Below are 23,317 nucleotides of genomic sequence, written 5' to 3'. Positions count from 1 at the left end.
CACCCTGTGGTTTTCAGACCTGCAAGATAGGTGTGTGGCCATAGCAAAGACAGGGACAGAGGTGGGGAAGGAGCACTGTCTGTGGCACAGTGGCTGGGCAGGGCCCCACCTCAGAAGGTCTCTGAGGTCCACACTATTCATGGGAGTGTAGGATTCCTCCCTGGATCTGCTCTGTTTCTGGTTGGCTGGTCAAATGTGTTTCTGGTTGGCTGGTCAAATGTGTTGTTCTGTGTACCCCTCGCCTCCTTGGGAGACAGGCCCTTGGACCCTCAGTCTTGGGCAGAGGAGTCCCAGGAGGTGCTGCAAGTCACCCAAGTTGGAAAGGAAGAGTACTGCGCCCAGTGGACCTGGCCGGAATGAGCAGAGCCACCCTCCTGGTTCGTGTTAGTCCTTTATTACGGCCACACTGGATAGGATTGCTGTGCCCAAGGGATGGGTGTTTTTCTGCGCCAGTATGCATTACAGCATGAGATGAGGATTACAGGTCACAGTGACATTGCTGAGGGCCCCAACTCCAGATAAACAATGCCTTGTTGTCACAGTCTTGACCCTCACAGGGCCACCAAGCCTGGCTGCCTGAACTTTCAGTTTCTGTCCACATGTCTGTGTCAGTGACACAAGCTAAGGCTGCAGACTGGGGGTCAGTTCTCACTTGTTTGCATTTCTAACCACTGGCGCTTCTGTCCAGGGCAGCCTCAGCCCTGTGCCGTGAGTCAGTGCTGGCCTACGAGGGGAGGCCGATCACAGCGGTGTCTGACTCGGAGGCACTTATCCTGAGGTGTGATATCTGTCCAAATCAGTTAGTGTGAACATCAGCAGAAGGTCATCTTTGCCAGACAAACTCAAGGCCCCTGACCCTCAGCATGAGCACAGGACAAGGTGGACTCTCCCATGTAACAAAGGAAAGTCTATGTCCCATTTCCAGTCTGATCATTGTGGAATGCATGACACACAGATATGTATAAAAACTTCGGTGACAACAGGGGTTAATCTAAGCTTAGCATATATAAAATGTATTTAATAGCTAATAATCAAATGTGGGGGATTTCTGATTACCACATGGTTAAAGAAAAAAATTTCATATCAAGGATTTAAAAAAATTGTGCAATTAAACATAAGTACCTGATAAAATAAAAAGGAACACATTCCTTAATAGGACTGCAACTATTTAAAACCCAAGCAATGCTCAACAAGGAAGAGAGAGCATCGCTTTGAAAGGATGCAGCTGAGAGACTTGGATGGGGAGGCTGAGTGTGCGCTGTACTGTCCTCTTGGGTCTTGTTCCTGAGGAGGGAGCGGCCTTGTAGGAACCACAGAAACAATGTCCCTCGGTGAGGCCCTGGACTCTCATTGTGACACCAACCCAAGCATAGCATGAGGTGACCCACACCTAGCAGACAGGTAGGGCTGGCAGTTTAGGGGCCTTTATGAATGGCTGATCAATGGCAGGAAACGACCTTGAGCCTTTTCAGCCTGGTGGGTGGCCAGTGACACTCAGCTATGGCTCCGGCTGTCAAGGGTGAGCAGATGGCAGTGGCCCAGTGATGAGAGAGCACAGCCAGTCTTGTTCCAGGGCCTGGAGGAACAAGCCATCCATCTACTTGAGGACTGAGGAGACTTGGGGAAAGCTCCTTGTTCTGTGGCCTTAAAAAAAGTCAAGGGCCGTGTACAGCAGCTGCCTCTGCAGAGAGCGATGGAGTACATTGGCCATTCTGGAAGGCTTCTAACTCGGCTGTACCTGGCGCTGTGCCGAGAGGAGACCTCTCTGCAGCGGAAAGCGTGTCAATGCAGAGTGAGTGAAGTTGCCTCATTTTCTAGGACATGGACTGGGTGTCAGGCCATTAGCACATACGTCTACAGAGAACTGCAGAGCTAGCAGTGGAGAGACACTGTGCCCAGAGGGTGGCAGAATAGGCCCTCTGTCTGGCTGTAGTCCTGCTGTCACCAGCAGCGTGCCTGCTCTGGCATGGGGAGCAGTGTTCTGCCCCTTTCCTTGGAATAAAATGGTCACAGGACACTTGATATCTTTCATGGTGGCATATGCTGCCACTCTAGAAGGGGAGTCTCACCTGTGCTAGAGGAGCAGGGGCCTGTGGTGGGCAGACCCGGTCCTGACAGTGGCATGCAAGGCACGGAGCTTACCGCTGAGCAGAGGCCCTGCTTCTCCCAGGGGGGAGCGGTTGGGAAGGCTCCTGGAAATGGAAATGTTCTCTAGGAAGCCTACTCCAGGATTCCAGGCTGAGCTCCTTGTCATTAGACAGCACTGAGCTAGAGCCCCTGTACTCCTCAGTTGATAGGTAAGTGCAGTTCTGAAACTAGAATAAACCAATCAGAAAACAGACTGCCTGAAGTTGTAGTCACTTTTTCAAATAAAGGATGGCTATTTTCTTGCACCTTTGAAAATCGGTGCAGCAAAGACTTGACTTCAAGCAGCCTTGTTTTGCAGCTATGGAAGATTCTAGAACGTGAAATATACTTGTTCAAGGAAGAACAGTGGTAGCTGAAGTTTATTCAGCCTGAGGACTGGAAATGTATTCACATTGGACCAGAATCTGAATCTTAAATTTAGACCCTGTTGGTAAAGATCATGGGGGCTCCATACCCTCGCAGCCCCTTGCTCTGCTCATTCTATTGCTCCCGGCACTGGAAATTAAGTTGCTGAGATTTTCAGAGTACGCTTTCGGATGTCAACCTGCGTCCCTGTGGCTGAAGCTTTGAGGGAAGATCTGAACCAGTTCTCCTCATGGAAAGTGGTTCTGACCACGTTGGTCTTGGGGTTGAGTGGTGGAGGGCCTGACCTGGCTCTCTTATAGAGCAAGGGTGGACGAGGTCAGGTATTGGCTCGGAAAGCTATATCTGCCTTTGGGGGGAACATAGTGCATTGTGGACATATTTGCCTCTTTCTAAAGGGTTCCAATAGCTGTGCCAACACCAAATGCATGCTGGGAAAGAAGCACTGTCTCAATGGGACTTGGGCCACTGAGGAGCATGGCCCCTGTGGTCAGATGTCAAGGGGGCTCACGATGGTGAAGCCAGCGTCCCTGCTGCTGTCATCATCAGGGCTGGAGCTGGGGTTGCTGGAGGAAGCTGAGGCTGGAGCCATCAGGGGGTCTGAGAAGACCAGTGGGGAGCAGGTTGAGCCCCAGCTTTTGCCAGAGTTGCTTCTGAGGGAGCGAAGAGGCTGGGCTTGACTGGAGAAGCACCCTCGGGCACTTCCCCCCTCCTCTTCTTTGGGCACCAGAATGAAGTCCTCTGAACCTGCTCTGCCTGTGCGTCCAGGCACTTCCGAAGAGGCCTGTGGAGGACAAAGAGAAGAACTGAATGAGGACAGCAGGAATGACACCGCCCTTAGCTGGGATGATGCCATGGCTGGTCACACTGTCTGGAGGCCCAGGCACAACAGTCCCTTATGAGCCCCTCTGAAGCCGAACACTGGTTCCCAGGAGACCAGCATCACGCCTGCTCACTAGCCATGAAGAGGCAGTGTCCATCCAATGTGCAGAAGGACAGAGCCAGCCCCCTGTGGGCTTGAATCCACTCATCCAGGGATGGGGTCTCTGTCTTCTACTATGGGATTACAGGGTGGCAAGCTGACGTGGGCAGACATCTCAGAAGGCTGGCTCTGAATGTGAGCTGCCCCAGCTGTTAAGAGGGCCTCACATAGCTCATCTTGGGTGGGCATGTGTGTCTCCTGGGCAATGGTAGTACGTGATGGGTCTGTAGACAGAAAAGGCAACAATTGCAAAGTGTGATAACGATTATGCCTGCTTTAGTCAACACTTGGTTCCTTTCCTTTTTAAACCTTAAAAATATGTTAATTATTTGAGGTGGGGGGAGGTACAGATAGATAATAGGCATTCCATGGCCTCAAGTCACAGCAAACACACTCCACCTTGTGCATCTGCCTTTATGTGGGCATGGGGGGGGGGATTGAACCTGGTCCATTAGGGTTCACAGGCAAGTGCCTTAACTACTGAGTCATCTCTCTAAACAAGCTTAGATTTTACTTTTATAGTTGACAGACATTAACTATTCATGGATGCGAGTAAAAGTTGTGGGTTAGCAAAACTAAATCTAACCAAGGTTGTCAGTGCTAGCTGGGAGAAAGATGACCTGACCTCAGAAGTAATTTACACAAGCATGGAGCCTGTCCAATCCCACTCTATTCTAAACAGATGGAAGAATGCCTTGGATGAGAGTCCACCCTGGGTCCTTGGGTAGAGCCTGGGCAGCACTTCAAAGGGAAATCTGGCCTCTAGCCTTGATTGACAGGTCCTTCTCCTTGGTGACATGGGACAAGTGGCAAAATGATGGCTCAGGCAATTTCCACCTCTGACATTTTCCAGCCTTTAAGACACTGTCCGGGAGAGCAGAGATGGTCTCCTTAAGATCACAATGGACCCTGGGGTGCCCTCCTCAAATTCTGAAGCTGCTGACATTCTAGAAACATGTTAGTTTCTACAGAGATAGTGAGAAACAGGGTGGGGCACTCTGGTGGTGGGCATGTGTAGTCCGCAAAGGAAGAGCTCTTGTTCAGTTCCTCATGTCAAGGGGCACTGGCAGGGGAATGAGCCATGTCCTTCTGAACTTTTTCAGAGACATGACTTAGCTCTGTTTTTGCTTTCTTGGTTAATCACTGACTGTGGTGGTGCACACCTCTAATTGTAGCTCTCAAGAAGCTGAGGTAGAAAAAGCCGGGTGTGGTGGCGCACGCCTTTAATCCCAGCACTCAGGAGGCAGATGTAGGAGGATCGCCATGAGACTACATAATGAATTCCAGGTCAGCCTGGGCTAGAGCGAGACCTAGAACAAAAGGATGACCCATGCCTACATGAGGAATATGCTATGGCTCAACTTATCATAGACCTCACGTGTGAAAGATGGCCCCTTGCCTAGAGCCCTTGAACTTAAAGCCTGTGAGAACAGAGCTGTTTATGACCCCTAGCCCTAGATATCTATGTGGCAGCCTTCAGGATTCCCACTTCACCTTCTAGGGATACCCTCTTCCCCAAGCAGCGAGGAAAAGGAAGAAGGGGTGTCAGGGCTGCCTGCCTGAGAGCCCTGGGCTTGTGCGACTCTGGACATCTAGGATTTCCCTGCCTCTCCTCTGAGGGAAAGAGGGTAGCAGTGTCGATTTTTAAAATTTAATTACAGAGAAAATGGGTGTGCAAAGGAACTCCAGACATGTGTATTACCTTGTACATCTGGTTTAGGTGGGTACTGGTGAATCAAACTTGGGTCCTTTTTGTAGGCAAGTGTCTTTACTGCTGAGCCATCTCAGTGTTTTTCTTCTGCATGTGGAGCGCTCAGATTCCAGGCATGAGCCACGATGCCTGCTGGCTCCAGGAGCATTTGTTTGCATAAACTGCTAAGTCTCACTGAGGAGGGGCTGTGGCAGAGGACCCTAGTGGTGTCTTCAGCCTTTAACCCTAGCACTGGAGGATTGCCCTGAGTTCCAGGTCTGCCTGGGTTTAGAGTGAAACCCTACCTCGAAAAACAAACAAAAAAATCCTGGGAAACTTGGGCCTCTTCTCACTGAAGTCTGATTTTAGTTTCAGTTCTCTGAAACTGACAGGTGGACCCAAATTCAGGTGAGGAATAATTATTCCTCTATATTCCTCTATCTCCCCGCAAACTCACAGGTAGCTAGGATGGGCAACAAGGGTTTCATACTTGAGGAGAGCCTGCCACAGTCTTAGTTGTTGGCAAATGTGTCAGTGCTTATGGACAGTGTTGACAGTCTAATGTTGGAAAGAGGGGCTCTAATCAGGGTGAGATCTGAGAAGGGAAACTCATCCAGAACCTGACACCCCCCCTCTTTTAGGGAGCACTACGAGACATGGGATTATTTCTATATCAGAGTGGAGTATTTCCCCTTTAACAGGCCCCAGATGCTAAACGAAACCCTACCTCCCACTATTTCTGACTTCTACAACAGCAATAAACAGCCAAAAGCAGAGCTTGACCCAGGAGGATTTAATACTTTCATAAGGGGAACCTTTCCAAGACATAAATTAAACTCTTCTCTCCACATTCCCTCATCACAGCCACGGGCGCCTGTGTGTTTCATCCTTGGAGTGTCCTGTTCTCTATGGAAAACTCCAAAATTGGCTCTGGTGCTAGAAACAAAACTTTCTCAATTTGTAGATATTGCCAATAGACGTATAGCTGAAAAGAAAGATGCCACTAGCCTCTCAAGGAGAGAGAAACCGAGTGTGGGTTAGGGAACAGTTGGCCTCAAGTCATGTGGGTGGCCAGCCACTGCAAGCGGCTTGCTGGCACTGTACAGAGCTACGTAGGAATTCATCCTGTACTTTCTAATCCTTCTTAGCTTGTTTCTATGGGGGTAAGGACTACTAAAGGGCACTTTTTTTTTTTTAACATATTGTTGGGTTCTAACTCCTGGGAATTGTTTGCTTTTAACTGGGAAGACCAAACGATTCTGAACATTATTTCAACAGGTGTTGGGAATCTCCACCCTTGAAGAAATTCAGGGCTTGAAGAGGTCACTCTGCTACTCTAGAGAGATGATCTACTCACCCTCCCCCGCTCTCCAGCCCCTGCAGGTGAAAGCCTTACATTTCAAGGTCATTTGGGAAAAAGCACAGATGTCCACAGAAACAGGAAGCTATGTGAGCTTTTTGATTTCTCAAAGACAATGCAGCCTTTTCCAAGAGGGGGCACTCAGAAGCAGCTGTAGGAAGTTGTAGGCATGGCTGGTGAGTGGGCAGGGAGGGTAGTCAAGCCTTGAAAGATGGCCTCTAGTGTGCCAGAGACCCAGACCATCGCAGTCTGACAAGTGGCTAGATGGCCTCCCTGCATCACATGCTCTGTCATTCATAAAAACAGAAAATCCAGGTTACTATGCAGATTTCCTACTTTGTTTCAGATCCTTCAAAATTAAGTCTTTGTTTCTACATTTGCAGTTCAGACAAGCCACTGTCTTGGGAAGCGCAAAGACCACCCAGAGCAGCATCATTTGCTACGAGCCCTTCCAGGTATTTGTCACAGATAAGGTCCTGCGGCGAAAACCAGGACCCAGACAACATTGCCCAACCCTCTTTGCATATTATGATCTTATAGTGCTGAGTTCTCTGCCCTTGACAGTGTACTGAGGGGTGTGCACAGTAATGTGCCCCCTCATTGTTGTGCATAATAAACATTCACTCTCATTGCTGCAGTACCCCATACATTGTATTTGCTTATAAGTTCTTACAAAGAGATGAAAACCAGCAATGACAGGCATTTATTTAGTACAGCCAAAACATTTTAAATGCTACCAATTCATTTTTTTCTTAACTTTCTTCTGGGGTTGGAGAGATGGCTCAGCAGTTAAGGACATCATGTAAAGCCACATGCACCTGGAGTTTGTTGGCAGTGGTATAGACCGTAGTGTCAGACATCACATTTAGCCCCTGGGTAAGCTTACAATCAACACTATCCTTCCTCCCCAGCCCATCCTGTGGTACTCGGCAAAACATGAATACCCCAACCATGATAAATATATACAACAGCCTTAAAGAGGACATAAATGTCTAAATAAATGCCAAGAGAACACAACCAACTAAAATGAGACATGGTTTAGTGGTTAAAGCACTTGCCTGTGAAGCCTAATGCCTCATGTAAGCCAGATACACAAAGGTGTGAGGCAAGCATCTGGAGTTCAAGTGCAGTGGCTGAGAAGCTGGCACAATTCTCTCTATATATAATAGTAAAATATCACCCCCGGCAATGAAAGCAGAATTTGATAAAAAGATACTTGCTGAGGAAAACAGCCAAAATCAATGACATGTTCAAAAGAACCTATAAGCAGAGCATTAGAGAAATGTGGGGAATCCTAAGACCATCAAATGTTTCAATCATGGGCATAGAAAATATTTTCCAAATCTTATGAAAGAGACCCATCCAGGTAGGAAAGGTACACAGGACCAGAAAAGGAATTCCCAGGGCATAATTAAAACACTAAACACAGCACTAAAGGTAACATCCAGTTTTTCAATGGAAACTGTAAAAGCCAGAGGGCCTGCAATGGAGTGTTTCAAATTCTGAAAGATGATAGATGCCAACCTGAACTATTCTACCCAGCCCTGCAGAAAATAATAAAGGGGCCACAGGAGGGAAAAAGCAATACTCACAACTACAGCAGTTGTTTCTGGGGATAACCACCACATCCTACTAGTGAGACACTTGCTCAGCCATGTTTGTTACTGAAATATTCATAATAGCTAGGAAATGGAATCAGCCCATATGCCCATCAACTAATAAATGGTTAATGAAGATGTGGCATATATACACAGTGGAGTTCTATTTAGTGACACAGAAAAATGCCACATATTCTTTCTCCTATGCAGGTCCTAGCTTGGAACAGTGAGATTTTGTCTGTGTTGCAGTAAGTGTAGTACTAGTGGTCAGGAATGAGGTGAGGATACTAGAAGGTGGAAATGCCACAGGGATACATGAAACCAAGGTGGTATGAATAAGTACTACAAAACTACATCATTAGCTACTTTAAAAAGAATTTTTTAAGAGAGAAGACAGCTTGAGCAGGAGTTCTCTGCTGAAGTGGAAAAAGCTCTGCTCTGATGCCATGGGTTGTTGCAGGTGTGTCTCAGCGCTGTACTAGAGATGAGCTACCTCCCCCCCCCCCACACACACACAAGGCCATTACCAAGGCACTTGGCTACACACCAGAATGAGATGGTAAGACCCTAATGCTCAAGACAATACAGGCTGTGGTTACAGGACACTGAGAAATGAAGCTGCTGGGGGAAGTCACCTACAGTTGGAACAAACAGCCAGGCAAGGCACGGGGGTACAAGAGTGGAACACAGGCTATGGGGTAATCACTGCTCACTGACTGGATAGGAGGCCCATTCAGAGGGAGGAATTCATGGCTAGTACTGAGAAGCAAGTTAAAGCCTAGGACTTGGAAGATCAGACCCTGGAGGGAACTTCCATTGTACTTTGGTTAAATGGAGATGTTATGCCCATCAAAAAGTCTTCTAATGGTGTATCTTTAAGTCCTATTATTAATGCTACTCTCACTTTTGGTTAGAGAACTATCTCTACAGATGGTGGCAAATACCAAGGAGACTATGACTCAGTGCAATGACAAGAAAAAGCCCAGGGCTTAGCACTGGATGAGTCCTCTGGTCACACCTACCAGAGCTCAGAGACCATCATAGAGAGAATACCACTGCTACATAGAGAACTGTCTCCTCCAGGAAGATGGTGGTAGACACTAAGGAGACCCAATGTCATCAAAGCAGAGGCTGTTGAGAGCTTAACACTAAAGATTCTATCACACTCTCCAAAGCTCAGGGGACATTTCAGAAGAGGCGGCAGAAAGAATGTAAGAGGCACAGGGTGCATTGGGGTGCTGTTCTCCCTATACGAACTGGCTAGTGCATTCACAACTCCATAATGGTTACCGATAACCTTACAAGACCAGCATGGTTCTGAGCCCATCAACATTTTGATGTGGAGGAGGGAAGAAGAGAAAAGGAATGAGACAATTAAGCCCTCTCAAAAAATTTCAAAAAAAAATTTAAAAATTGAGACAGTGGCCTTGAGATTTTGCTGAGGTTCATTTGTAAGATGAGCTCCCCTGCTGACCTTTATTAGGACGGGTTTTGAGAGCGCAGTCGTGACACTGCATGCTTGAGATCCTGGCCCAAGAGGAGCAGGATCTTGTTGGAAGCTAGTCTGGCTTATAAAAAACTGAGTAGAACTTCACAACAGAGGTGGAGAGTAAAGCCCCCCAGCTTATCAACTATAAATGTTCAGTGAGGCGTGTAGAAGAACCAGAACTTCCTGGGTGGGAGATTCAAAGACATCATGCCTGGGCCAGCCTACATCCTGTCTGGCCAATTATGAGGGGAAGGAACTAAGCCAACAAGGAAGTTCTAAGAATCAACCGTACATTATGCAGATGGCAGGAATCAGTAAACTACTACTATCCAGCCACTTGCCTATTTTTGTATGGCCCTCAAAAAATACGTTAATATTTTTAAATAATTGCTTGAGAAAAAATAAAAAGGAAAATTTATGACAGTATGACCAGTAAAAATTCTATGGCATGTACTACCTACCCTTTACAGAGGTAGCTTGCTGATCTTTTCCTTAGTGGGTGGACAGCAGTAAGAAGTCCTTCCCCATGAAGGCAAGAAAGGACCTAGTCATGTGACACGCACTACAGACAGCCTCAGGAAAGTCTCCAGAGTGCCTCCTGTGCTAATGGACTGACCACCACACATGTCAGGCGGCTCAGCCAATGCTGCTGCATACACGATTGCAGGCTGTGTCCTGCATACCTCCAGGAGACATCAGTGTCATCACTACCATTTGAATGAAACCACTCCAGCACTGCAATGTGCCACCTGTCCAGTTCTGGGCTCCGGCTGTGTCATTTCACAGCTGAACTTTGATAGGATAACCTGAAGTGCTGTGGTAGGGATTTCCTGTAAGAATATCAGGTGAAGAAGCCATGTGGCCAGGCTCCCAGCAGGTGGATATATAAGTTCATTAAAGCTCTGGTACCTGTCTGCTGTCCCCAGGAACGTGGCTGCTCCGGTCCTGGCCACTGGAGCAGTAGTGGTCATCGGCAATTGTAATCTGCTCATTCTCCTCTGCCTCCAGCTGGCTCTGGTTGAAGCGCAGGGAACCTTTCAGAATGTCTTTGATCTGTTTTCAAAGAGAACGATAAAAAAGATGAGTTTGCATTTAAGTAATATTTAACTTTTGTACATGTAAAACAGACTTTTATTTAATACAGTAGTCTCCCACAGTACAGAGAGATTAGAGGGGCAACACTTGAGTTGTAAATCATGAGCTCATCCTTACCAAGACAGCTGTGTATGAGCTGGGATGCCAATCAGCCCTTTGTCCAGCACATCCCTGCCCCATATGCTTATCAATCGACTGTCACTGTAATACTCAGGTTCAAGCCACCCTTTCCCAGGAGCCAAACAAAACAGCACAGGACTCACATCATTACAGAGAGGAAAAAATGTAAATTTATTATAGTATGTCACCATAGTACCTATTCTGTTCTTAGAAATTGTCATTGTCTTGCTGTGCCTAATAGTTAAACCCTACTTTAGGTTTGTATACATGGGAAAAAGTTAAATATATGGCTCAGTGATACCCATAGTTTTGGGCATTCATGGGAACAGGTCTTGAAATATATCCCCTGTGGATAAGGGGTACTATTGCAGTATGAATGTTAGTATTTTGTCACATGAAGACATGATGGGATACCTGCCAGGGAGGTCCCTGATGCCCCCAAAACATTACAAGCCATAGCCAAGGCTCTTGGTTTCCCACAGGAAGGTATTATAAGACCCTACTGCTGAAGACTCCACATACTTGGGCTGCAAGGCCACTGAGAAATCCTGCTGGAACTGAGCTGAAAACCTTCTTGTAGACCAGCTGACAGAATGCTGGAAAAAGCTACACTACATGAAATTTAATAGGGAAGAGAGAAATCAACAGTGGACAGTGCAAGCCTTAAATTTAGCTAATAGGTGCAATACTGGCACATCTGTTATGGCGGAAACAACTGCCCTCTAATTGGACTGGAGGCCTGCTCCATGGAAGGGAATACATCCCTGATACTGAAAACCTACAACAGGGGTAGTCATGAGCCCTAGGGGTGTATTGTCTGCTGCTGTCTGGCTAAATGTATATACTATATTCACCAAATTGCCCTGTAAACACTTTACTGAACATTCATACCCATATACTAATGCTGCTCTCACTTTAGATTAGAAAAGCTTCTCTTTTCAGAAGATACCATGGTGCTGAGAAGAAGTGACAGAGGAGTGCTCAGCACTGCTATATCTCTATCACACCTTCCAAGTCTCAGGGTCCATTGCAGAAGAGGTGGCGGAAAGAATGTAAGGGCCAAAGGAAGGCAGGACTCCTTATAACGTGCTCCTCCAGACAAAATGGCCTGGATATCCATGACCTCACAGTGCCTGACACTACCTACACAAGACCATCATAATAGGAGGAAAAGATTATGACATCAATATAAAAGATACTGATTGAGAGGGGGAGGGGATATTATAGAGTGGAGTTTCAAAGGCGAAAGTAGGGGGGAGGGAAGAAATTATCATGGGATATTGTCTATAATTATGGAAGTTGTCAATAAAAAATTTTAAAAATGGAGAAAACAACTTTTATCAGAGGCATGGACTGAGCAGTTACTGATTAAAAATTTAGGGTTCTCCCAGGTCAGAGATGGGTGACCTTAAGTAGGGAGCACTATCTGCCTGCATACTACCCTGCCGCTGCTGGTGCTGTTCAGAACAGCAGTGTATTCCTTCTCATTAACATTACCATCGTGCTTAGATCTGTCAGGGTTGGGTATACTGGGCTCATGAGAGTCTGCTGTGGGTAGTGACTATGACCTGCGGATGAGTGGCCAAGCATGATGCTGGCATGAAGAGCAAGCACGATGGGTCTGGCTGGGGTTGCAAGTCCATCAGCCACAGTTACTGGAAGGGGCAAGGGCATGAGGAAGCGAAGACTCAGGAGCAACATGATCTGAGCAGGTGTCAGTGGTAGAGGAACAATAGCTCTCTCTGAGAGCATAAAATTCCATACTTCAAAGCATCTTTTCTAGAGCAGGTACCAGGTAGTGGTCTACGGGACACGGAAACAGAGAGAAGTACAGGTACAACGTGGTGGTCTACAGGACATGGGAACAATGTGGGAGAAGTGCACATACCTGCTTTAATCCTGCCAAGGAAACCAGAATTTGATCTTCTTTTTCCAAATTTTCTTGTAATATTACATCTTGAATATTTACTGAAAATAGAAGAATGACATTTTATAATAATGCTCTGAGTATAGCTTACATGTTGCCACAACTCTAACTTAGACAAGCTTAAGGATTTGTTTTGCCAAATTTCATAGCAACAGCTCCCACAAAGGATGCTCTGCTGAATGCAGAAGGGAGCAGGAAGGACAGTACTGAGTCTGTCATGCCCAATGTGCATGCAGTCTTCCCTCCTACACCCCATGAATGTGCTCTGACCATGACAGGTGGTCTTCACTTCCAGTGGGAGGCCAAGGTACTTCTCACCCTATTTCTAGGAGAGAGTGTTCTAGCTTGAGCTTTCTACACTATCTTAATGATGTTAACTTGCTTCCTTCTAAAGATCAGTGCCTCCCATGAACAAAAGAATAAAAAAATTTAAATAAATCATGCTGCCACTTCAATGCAATGGTAGCAAACTCATGGCACTGACACCCTGCCTATGGAGCCAGACTGCTTTAAGCTAATGTTGTGACAAGTGCACGGTCTCTAGGAGTCTCAGGGCCACACAGGGAGTCTTTCTTGCCAAGCCTACAGTGTCACACTTAGTCACCTACTGATACATTAAACTTGCAATGGGACATGCAGAAGATTGTTGGGGAGTGGGGAGGAACTAATCAAATACACCTTATGAAAGATGCTGAGATGCACACCAATTTGAGAGTCACTCTAAGTAGGTTCACAATTCAATAACACCTTTGGCTTTCTGGTTTCCTGCTGTCTGGGAAAACACCCCACTTACAATGCCTTACACATGACCTTCAGCACTCACTCAGCATGGCTGCTGTACCAGTCTTGACCTGGCACTGCTAGATTCCATGCCAAACTCCTGCAGCTGCCACAGCTAATGTTACTCGTGCTTGCCCAGTGCAGAGGCAGAAGGAGCACACCTGAACCCCATTCTGGAGGCTCTGACTGGCAATTTATATAGCCCAGCCCTTCCTTTATGTTCAGTTCTTAACTGTCCTCTGTCCACTCACACTTAGCATGGCCTCCTAGTTCTTGAACCATCATATCTACTTTGGTGCACTTCTATGCCCTGTCATTGTCAACATGGCAGGCTCATTTGTCGTAGGATATAACGCCAAAGACGCTCTTGCCTGGGGCTGTTTCCAGCCCTTGGAGCAATGCCTGGTGCATCATCACAAGGACAGAAAGTCTTTCCTGAGTGAATGATTGAACAAACATGGACCAGCACTCCTGTAGCTTACATTCAAAACATTGTGACTCTAAAATATTCCCAAAGGGCAAAGACTGATTCTATCAACATGCCTTGAGCCTGACAGCTTACTAGAATTTATAGTCAGGGTACATCTAAAACCATGCTGGCAAGGCCTCTTAACATCTGCGACAGAAAACAGCAGTTTTTATTTACTGAGGAAACTTGACTGCAATCCTTGGCTAATAGGAAGTCCTGCTCTAAAACAAGAAAGCAAGTTGAATGGAATAATAGGTACAATTAGAGAGCAAATGTTTTTGGTTTTCTTAAAAGCCTGTAACAACTTGTTCTCTCTCAATAAAAATACAAAACAGAATCCACTCAACAAGACATTAAGGACAATGGACTGCAGGGAGCTGAGAACAGTTAAGTCTTTCAGACAGCTCAGGAAGGCTGCTTCTGCTTTTATGACTGTCATGGCTTTTAATGTAGAGCTGTGAGGGCCTGAAGGCTGGCTGAGGCACATGGCACATGGGCTGGGTGGTTTCTGCTTCCACTGAGCTACAGGTTTCCCAGCCCCTGAAAAGAAGCTCAGCCAGTGGAGACGGGGCATCATGGGGAGCTGGGGAAGGTCGGCTTCTGGAGGACACCACAGCACGGGGTCAAGACAAAGTCCGCAGAGCACAGTGAGTGAGCTGGTCTCTGCGGCCCTCTGCCATCCAGTCTGCTGTGGAACACGTTTTGTGGCAAAAAGACATGGCTACACTGCCTAGCTCTTACCTCATGGCCATGGAGAGGCTATGGCTGGCCGTAAAACAAAGACTTTTTGAGGCATCGACAACTGGCCCTTGGGCAGTCAGTGGTTCTACTGGGGACAGGAATCCAGAACTATGTAGGAAGAGAGCTTTCCTTAGAGGCCACTGAGGACTAAGTGGGCATTCAGAAGCCATTCCTCAAATGGTAGACATTTACTTGGGCATTAGAATGGTTGATGTGTACAGAAGTAGTTGCCTCCAGGTGGCCAGTTTAAGCCCTTGGACTGTGAGAGCAGGAATTCTGCTTTCTTATAAGGACAATAGTCAATAAATTAGGCCTCCTTTAATCTAGTAAGATCTCCCTTTTACTCAACTACATCCGTAAAATCCCTGTTTCCAAATAAGATCACATCACAGGTTCCAGTGCTATATTCCACACAGGATAAAAACCATCCAGTGCCTCTAGTGACAGGCAAGGAAGCACCAACCCCATCTACTCCTGCAAGTCGAATACAGGGTCCAGGCCACTTGTGGCCCGATCTGCAATGTAGCTGAGCAAGGGCCAGGAGAGATGAGTGTCCAGTGAGGGAGAAGAGCTCAGGGCCTTGGCTTTATGAGCAGCATGACCTCACTCTGAGTGTGCGCTCCCTTCTGGGCTGGAGTCAAGCATCACTGCCAGCATCTGGTGAACACCCAGGCCTACACGAAAGCCTTCAGCTACTCAGGGACCAGCCAGCCAGTGCGGCTCTGCGCCGAGGAACCCAGGTAAGCACATGAGTGAAACGATAGGCCCTTTAGAGGCTGGCAGATGTTTTGGATACAAGAATTTTTGTGTGACTAATAGAGTACTGGCCATGTAAATCCTTTCTCTAACCAGCTCCAGTGCATGCTAAGGTAGGATATACAACATATAACCTTGCAATAGCCAGCCTTCTCATGTTAAAAAAAAGTCTTTTCATGCCTTAAAATATTAAAAGCAAAAATACAAAATATTTAAATCTCTACTGTAATGAACAATTTTCTTCCTGATAAAAGGTAACGAAGTTATACCATAAAGGCTCTTTCTTCTGTTCCAGTGCAGATGAAAGATTATACACTTCCTAACCTTATACTCAAGTGCACTTAAGTATGCTATAATTGCTGAAACACTGACACTTATTAGCTATTTCTGTGGAAATTACTCACAAAGATGTCATCCACATAACAATCTCATGGTGACTCCATTATTTTTAGTGAAATGTCAATGCCACAAAAATAAATTATAATCTCAGGATAATAGAAGTAAGCACACAAACTACTTCAAGTTCGTAAAACTCCATTTTTTCAATGTTAAAATAACAGTATTTTCATCTTAATGTTTTAAATGCCTGTTATAAAAGGTAAAGGAGCTCTCCTTTAGGTAAAGGTGGAAAGGGGACATCCATCTCTCTTAGGGGTGTTGAACTTCTGCCTGCCTGTGGGTGGGTTAGCGGGCACAGCACCCTTCTCACAGGATTGCTGTGGACAGTAACCAAAGCACCAGTATTGGTACCCAACTGGCTATCCTCCTGTGTGACCTAAGTGGCCATCTTCGTATGATGGGAAATGGGTGGGGCCCACACCTGGCAGCTTCACCCTGTGATGTCAAGTGTGACAAGTGGGAGGGGTACAGAGAGGGAGGATTCAACTCCAGACCTGCAACCTCCTGGGCCCTCCCACCATGGCATTGTTGCTACAGCCAGAGAGATGAAGAAGTAGAAGACATGATCTTGGCACTGATTACATTTCTCTGACAGGCAATGCCCTTGATTCTGAGGCAGAATTCACCTGAGTTGGTCAGCCAGCACCAGGATGTCGTCTATATGCAAAACAGATCACCAGACTTCCAGAGCACGAATGCCTCAGCTGAGGCCTTGAAGACCCTGGCTGGTGGCCTACAGGCCATGAAGCCAGGTAGTAAATTCTCCAGAGTTACTGGGGGCCTTCGGTGACATAATCAAACTTTCTGAGTTTTATCAACTACTATTACTGTTGTTCCCTGGCACCTCAAGAACCCAACTGACTCCTTTCTGCTTGCTAAAGCACTTCTCTTGGCTCAAAATTTACTTTCCCCAACCTTGGACAACCTCACATACAGGACTGTCCTAGCCTCTTAAATAAGAAATAGCAAGTTGTGGTAAAATAGGTAGATAGGACTAAGGGGACATGATGGCATCGAGGAAGGTGACACACCACAGTTGTGAGGACACTGGGAGAGGGGATGATTAGAAGACTATGGGCATCAAATGCACACACAGCTTGGATACACAGTGTGTCCCTCTTCTGGAAGGTTCTCCTATTCTTTGCATTACATCTCATCTGGCCTTTTCTTCAAAGTTCACCTCAACTCACTATGTACAACCATTAGCTTCCTACTGTTAGTCTTCCATTTTGTAATTTTTAAATTTTTATTTATTTATTAGAGAGAGAGTGAGAAAGTGAGAATGGGTACGCCAGGGCCTCTAGCCACTGCAAATGAACTACAGATGCATGCAGCATCACGTACATCTGGCGTATGTGGGACCTGGGGAATTGAACCTGGGTCCTTAGCCTTTGCAGGCAAATGCCTTAACTGCTAAGCCATCTCTCCAGCCCCCATTTTTTAAAAACATTTTTGAGAGAGAAAAAGAGGGAGGGAGGGAGATAGGGAGTGAGGGAGAGTGAAAATGAGTATGGGCATGCCAGACACTGCAAATGAATTCCAGACTCATGCGCCACCTTGTGCATCTGGCTTATGTGGGACCTGGGGAATTGAACCTTGGTTCTTTGTCTTTGCAGGCAAGTGCCTTAACTGCTAAGCCATCTCTCCAGCCCTAGTCTTCCCTTTGACAGTATTGAACTGTGGGACTCTCCTCCCACACCCCTTTCTTTGTGTGTGTGTATGTGTGAGTGTGTGGTGCATAGGCTTGTTGTTGTGTGTGGGCATGTGTGGTTGCAGTTGCACGTGTGCCCAGAGGCCAGACGTTGAAACTGAGGGTCTTCTTCAATTACCCTCCAACTTATTTTGAGACAGGGTCACTCTCTGAATCTAGAGCTCAAACAATTTGGTTAGGTTAGCTAGCCAGAAAACTACAGGGATCCTTCTGTCTCTGCCTCTCCAGCACAGGGCTTGCAGTTGCACATCACCACGTCCAGCTTTCATGTGGGTGCTGGTCATCAGAAGTCGGGTCCTCTTTACTGACTGGGCTATCTACCTGGCCTCAGCTCTCACTCTCAGAACTGTAATTCAATGTGAGAAAGCTGCATTTTACATGACCAATCCCATTGTTAAGAGTCTTCTGCTCCCAGTGTGAGCTCTGTTCACTGGGTTCTCACTTTCTCAGACCCCATCTCTCCAGAGTCACTAAGATCACTAGTGTATAGGGAGGAGCTGGTTGGCTTCATGTAGAGCTGTCAATGTATAGCCCAGCCTCCCTGTGGCAAGGTTTTACTCATTCCACCCCCTTGTGAATAATGAATTCAATCTTATACCACCACTCCTCTACTACACCCATCTCCCAATCTACTCCCACAATCTGGCTTTCCATCAGGGAACAGACACTTGGTAAATACTGGCTGTATGACCAATGCAGGGCAGGGCTTTCCTATGGGCACTGGGGCTGCTTTCATCATCTGCGGAACAGATACATTGACTTTATTTCCCAGATGAGGAATTAAGGGACACTAATATGGTTAGCTAGACTCTAAATGGAGATGTGGGCGGGGGGGGGGGGGGATGCGAAGTGTTACTGGATAATGGTCTACTAAGATGAAGTACTAAGTCCAGACATCTCACAGTGAGAAGTTCTTTGAAAAGCACAGAGCACACTGCATAGAAAAATAAAATCAAGAGTTCTGTTTTGTATCCAACTGCCAGAATGTCTGACAACCTTAAACTCAGCACTGAAGGAATATTACTAACATAAATTCTAGAGGAAGACTAGGCAAGTATGTGTGTGGCATTAACTGTAATATCTTTAGGCTAAGAGCATTCTCTTAAGTGGTTGGAGAGCTTGGCACACTCCTCTCTGATTTTTATTCTCCCAGCTAGAGGGTATCAGTATTCCTCACAGTGAAATAGTTTATGGTCATGATATGGCTGCCACCTTGAGGTCAACTAGAAAAAGAGGAACATACACACATCCAACAAGATTACCACTTCTAGAGAAAGCTCTTCCTCACAGAACTGGAAGGGAAGGGTACAGACACCCCTGAAAAGGCTGGATGGAGACTCAGCGGAGACTGCCCCTGGTGAGGATGCTACCTGTTGTGGAAAAGCTATGCTACACTGTGGCTCTGTGGCTGCCACTCAGGACAGTTGGTCTCATCCTCTTCCTGAAGATGACAGAGAGGAGGGGCAGGCACAGAAACACTTACATACCCCAAACCCAGTCAGTTTTGTAAGCAGTTTCCTTTAACTACTGAGCTATCTCCCCCAGGCCCAGAGTGGTTTTATGAGGATGAAGGATTTAGATATTATTTACACAAAAGAGATAGTTATAATATTCAATCTGAGTCCCCACTACAGAAAAGTGTGCAGGAGAATGGGAAGGCATCAGGAGATGGAAAGGGAACTGATGAAAGACGGATACTCTGAGGCAGGGAAGGATCTGCCAGGGCGTGTATGCTAGGTACTTCTAAACAGAGATAGGTAGAAGGAAGATGCAGGCCAGATGCTTCCATGTATTCCGGTTATGAAACCCTGCACCATCAAGATGACAGGTTCAGAGCCTGTAAAAGAACTTCTGAATTTCAGAGGACTGTGGGTTACATCTATCAGATGCTGGGGAGGTGGGACATCTCTGCCCACAGAATTAGATGCATATATGTCTTAAGCATAGGGTTATTAAGATATTAACAGAGCTATCAATACATTAGTTGATTTGTATCTAAACAGTTTAGATTCTCTTGCCTCTTACTGCTCAACCTGCATCTTATTATTAACATATCAGGTCACCTAGGGCCTGTACTACTTCAGACCTAATAAATTAGGATCTACATTTTCAATAAATTCTCAGGTGAAGTGTATCTTCGATGGTGTACTCTGCTTGGCACACTTGATGCAGTGTTTAAAATACTTAAACAAATTATGAAAAGCTCTGTGGCATAGTTGACAAAGCTGCCAGGTGATCACATTTTAATTCTTTTCAAATGCCATTTGGTTAATTGCCTTATTGAACATTTCCTCAGATATCCATTGACAATTGTTTTAAAAAATGATCAGAAAATCAGATTTTATAGGAGTTCTTCCAAAGGCAAATGCATTGATTTTCCACATTGGTCTCCCCTTTCAGCTAATTCTAGCATAAATATTATGACAGATCCAAATGATGTGTGCAATAAACAGAAGAAAGTCTGAAATACAATGAGTGATTCAAGTGTCTCAGGTCCAGGACTGGCTTGGGTTTAGACTATTCCTGTAGCTAGCTGTGCCTTCCAGCTTGTCTGTGCCCTGGTTTCCTCCACTGTGAAATGCAGAGTGGTCGGGACAGCTTCTAGGGCATTTACGTCTTAGTATATGAGGATCCTCTGAACCACATACTCTTACTAAGAGCCCAGAAAGGTACTTTTCTTTAATTCACTGTTAAGAATCTTCCCATTGTATTCATGACTCACAGGCAAATGAGTATCTTAATAACAAGCAATTGAATGAAAACATCTTAGTTGGTGGTGGGCTGATGTGGGCACTAGAGCCTAGCAGGGTAAGCAGCTCGTGTCCCTAGTGAGACAGTTGGCATCACAGCCCAGCTGCTCACAGATCACGCAAGTGCAGGCTGCTAGCCCACATGCGAGTATGTGTGAGGTTCAGCAAATCTGAAAATAGCTTGAGCTCAGTCACAGAGGTTAATAGTCAACGGTTTTTAAACTCAACTGTCAGGATGACAAGGAAGGGAGTAGCTATGGCAACAAAAAATGAACATGTAAAAACTCTGAAATTGACAGTTAAAGTTTAGATTTAATAAAACATCTATTCTCAATTCTTGTCTCTGAATCTTTGCATTTCAAATAGTTCAATTACATGGAGTAATGAAAGTAGAATTTTGATAAACAAACTCTTTCAGTATTGGGTTCTAAAACCAAGAGGAAATACTGCCGACTTGTCGATTTCATTACTCCTGTAATTAAAGGACCATTTGAACAAACACCATTGTATAATTTGTCTGTGAGAAGCTTTTTCTCTTTATTTGTTCTGCTATCAGTTAAAAAAACAATTTCACATTTTAAAATATTTACTGCTCATGTAATGAAATGTAGTGTGAAAAGGAATTCTCTTGAAATGAACTGAATGTAGAGAAAATAACATGAGCAAAGAACAGAGGAAAACTCTTAGAATAACATTCCACGGCAGATGGAACCTGTGCAAAACTAAGGCCCAGCTGTCCTCAGGTCACAAGTGCCCAGGCTATGATGAAGTTATTCTTGTCAACAAGCTCACAACCTGAGGTTAGAGGCAGCATATCAAAATCTCAGCCTTGGGCTGTAGAGATGGCTTAGTGGTTAAGGCACTTGCCTGAGAAGCCTAAGGACCCAGGTTTGATTCTTCAGGTCCCACGTAAGCCAGATGCACAGAGTGGTGCATGTGTCTGCAGTTTGTTTATAATGTCTAGAGGCCCTGGTGTGCCAATTCTCATTCTCTCTCTCTGTCTGTCTCAAATAAAAATAAAAAAAGTCTCAGCCTCTTCTATGGGCATCACTTGATAAGAAACTATTCAGCTGGGTGCTAGAAACATAATTTTGGACCAAGTTCTTCACCTGACAAGTTCTGGGATCCTGGGCTAGCCACTACTCAAGCTGGATGAGACAGGGATGAAGAAAAAGACCATGACCCATGTTGCAGCTTACAAATAAATTCTGGCCACAAACTGGTAATATCTAGTCTTACCTTCATTTTATATGTGAGGATATAATCACAGACATCCAGGGCTATGTGATGGCACCTAGATTCAACTGCAGGTCAGCCTCATCCTGCACAAGGTTCTCTCCCTAGAGGCCACTCCACCACCGCCTTAGTGTTCTGAACATGAGCTGACCCCCCACCCAAGTATAGGTTACATTGTCCGAATATTTTCAGTGAGGGTCTTGCATTTTCCAAGCACTGATAAGGTTTCTTGGAAATCCCTCCATGTTCTTTCAGCTAAAACTGCTGTTAATGACATTTGGTACCAAATGCGTGCTATTTTGCCACCTGCTACCCTGCTCTTTTCACATAATTCACCATGGACAGTTCTTTATATTAATAATAAGTATTTTTATAAAGATTGCATTGCTATAGTATGGTCATATAATAGATTATTTTGGTCATTCCAATTTTTATCCTATAGTCAGAAACTAACAAGAAAACATATGGAAATGATTAGATTTTTAAACAGTCAATGAAGAACTTCATTTGAGTCAATTTTTGTGTTTTATGCCAATCTTTCTTTAGGTGCGAAATTGCCCTCAACTGGGGGTAACTTTAATAAGCCACTATTATAGTATGCAGGTAGGAAGCAGGGCATCTGTGGGCCTCGGGTGGGATGCTTCCTCTTTGCATACCTCCAGACCTCTTTAAGAATGCAGTCACACTGCTTTTCATAGGAAAAAGAAGCCGACAGCCATGTGAAGCGATTCTGTTTGAACGTGAAATGCGTGCACAACATCAAAGCTAGTTTTGTGGTTCGTTGGAAATGCATAGCTGGTATCGGCTTTCTTCTGTTTTAATTAAAGTCCCCCCCCCCCCATCCCTTCAGAAAATGCTCTTTTTGTGCTTACTGAAAGTCCAAAAGCAGAGAGAAAGCTGTGGAAATTCTGGGGCTCAAGGAAAGTGCTGTGGGCCCAACACTAGGAGGTTTCCTAGCAGGGTTTTCTCAAGTTTCAGTAGCTCTCAGCAAAACATGCAAAGAAAGGTCACCGACTCAAGGAGCTAGACAAGCAGTGACACAGTTTAAGTTATACTTAACATGTAGTAAGTATATGTATTAACTATCTCTTCACTGCTTTTTCTTTGTTTCCAAGGCAGGGTATCACTCTAGCCCAGGCTGACCTGGAACGCACTCTAGACCCAGGCTGGCCTCCTGCCTTCAGAGTGCTGGGAATAGAGAACTGCAGGCACCTTCTTTGTGATGCAGTTTAAAGTGTGGCCGTATTAGAGAACACACGTTTCCCTAGTCCTATGTGATGTTTTAAATGACCATGGAGCAGCACTTAGAGAAACAGCTTTGTAGGAAGTGGAATCAGATGTGATGGAGACTGTTTCTTGATGTGACCAGAGATCAACCATACCACTGACCATCTAGCAGGGGTCTCTCCTGAAGGAAGGGTTGATGAACTAGAAATATGGCTTTACCAAGCGCTGGCAGGCAGCCAGCCAGCTGCTTAGAGCAGCACTTTCTATATCTTAAACTTTATTACTTGCTAGAGGTCAGTGTTGTTTAGGCTATATCAAATGATAGTCATGTTGGCCACTTGTGCTGGACTCATGACCTGATGGGCATAGAGACTACTTGATGGGGTCTGAAAGTGGAGAGTTCATCTCTAGGGAAAACTCCCACAGGAACTGCTGTGGGAAGGAGCCTTGTTGGATCTCCCCTGGCTTCTTTGAGG

General features: G+C 45.6%; 1 protein-coding gene across 4 annotated transcripts in view; it reads right to left on the bottom strand.

Annotated features, from left to right (window-relative positions):
* Nucleotides 1-378: 378 nt before the first annotated feature.
* The window catches only part of Tbc1d5 (TBC1 domain family member 5), a 453,289-nt gene continuing 430,350 nt past the window's right edge, over nt 379-23,317 (bottom strand). For all 4 annotated transcript variants that reach the window (XM_045136200.1, XM_045136202.1, XM_045136201.1 and 1 more), the window contains 3 exons: nt 12,734-12,813; nt 10,540-10,683; nt 379-3,295 (listed from right to left, as the gene is read on the bottom strand). In XM_045136200.1, the coding sequence (XP_044992135.1) occupies nt 3,002-3,295; nt 10,540-10,683; nt 12,734-12,813 (518 nt within the window). In that variant the 3' untranslated portion in view covers nt 379-3,001. The remainder of the gene's footprint in view (nt 3,296-10,539; nt 10,684-12,733; nt 12,814-23,317) is intronic.

The sequence above is a fragment of the Jaculus jaculus genome, chromosome 16 (genome assembly GCF_020740685.1).
Source record: "Jaculus jaculus isolate mJacJac1 chromosome 16, mJacJac1.mat.Y.cur, whole genome shotgun sequence".
In the NCBI taxonomy this organism is placed as follows: domain Eukaryota; kingdom Metazoa; phylum Chordata; class Mammalia; order Rodentia; family Dipodidae; genus Jaculus; species Jaculus jaculus.
This window is presented reverse-complemented; position numbering and strand designations above follow the sequence as displayed.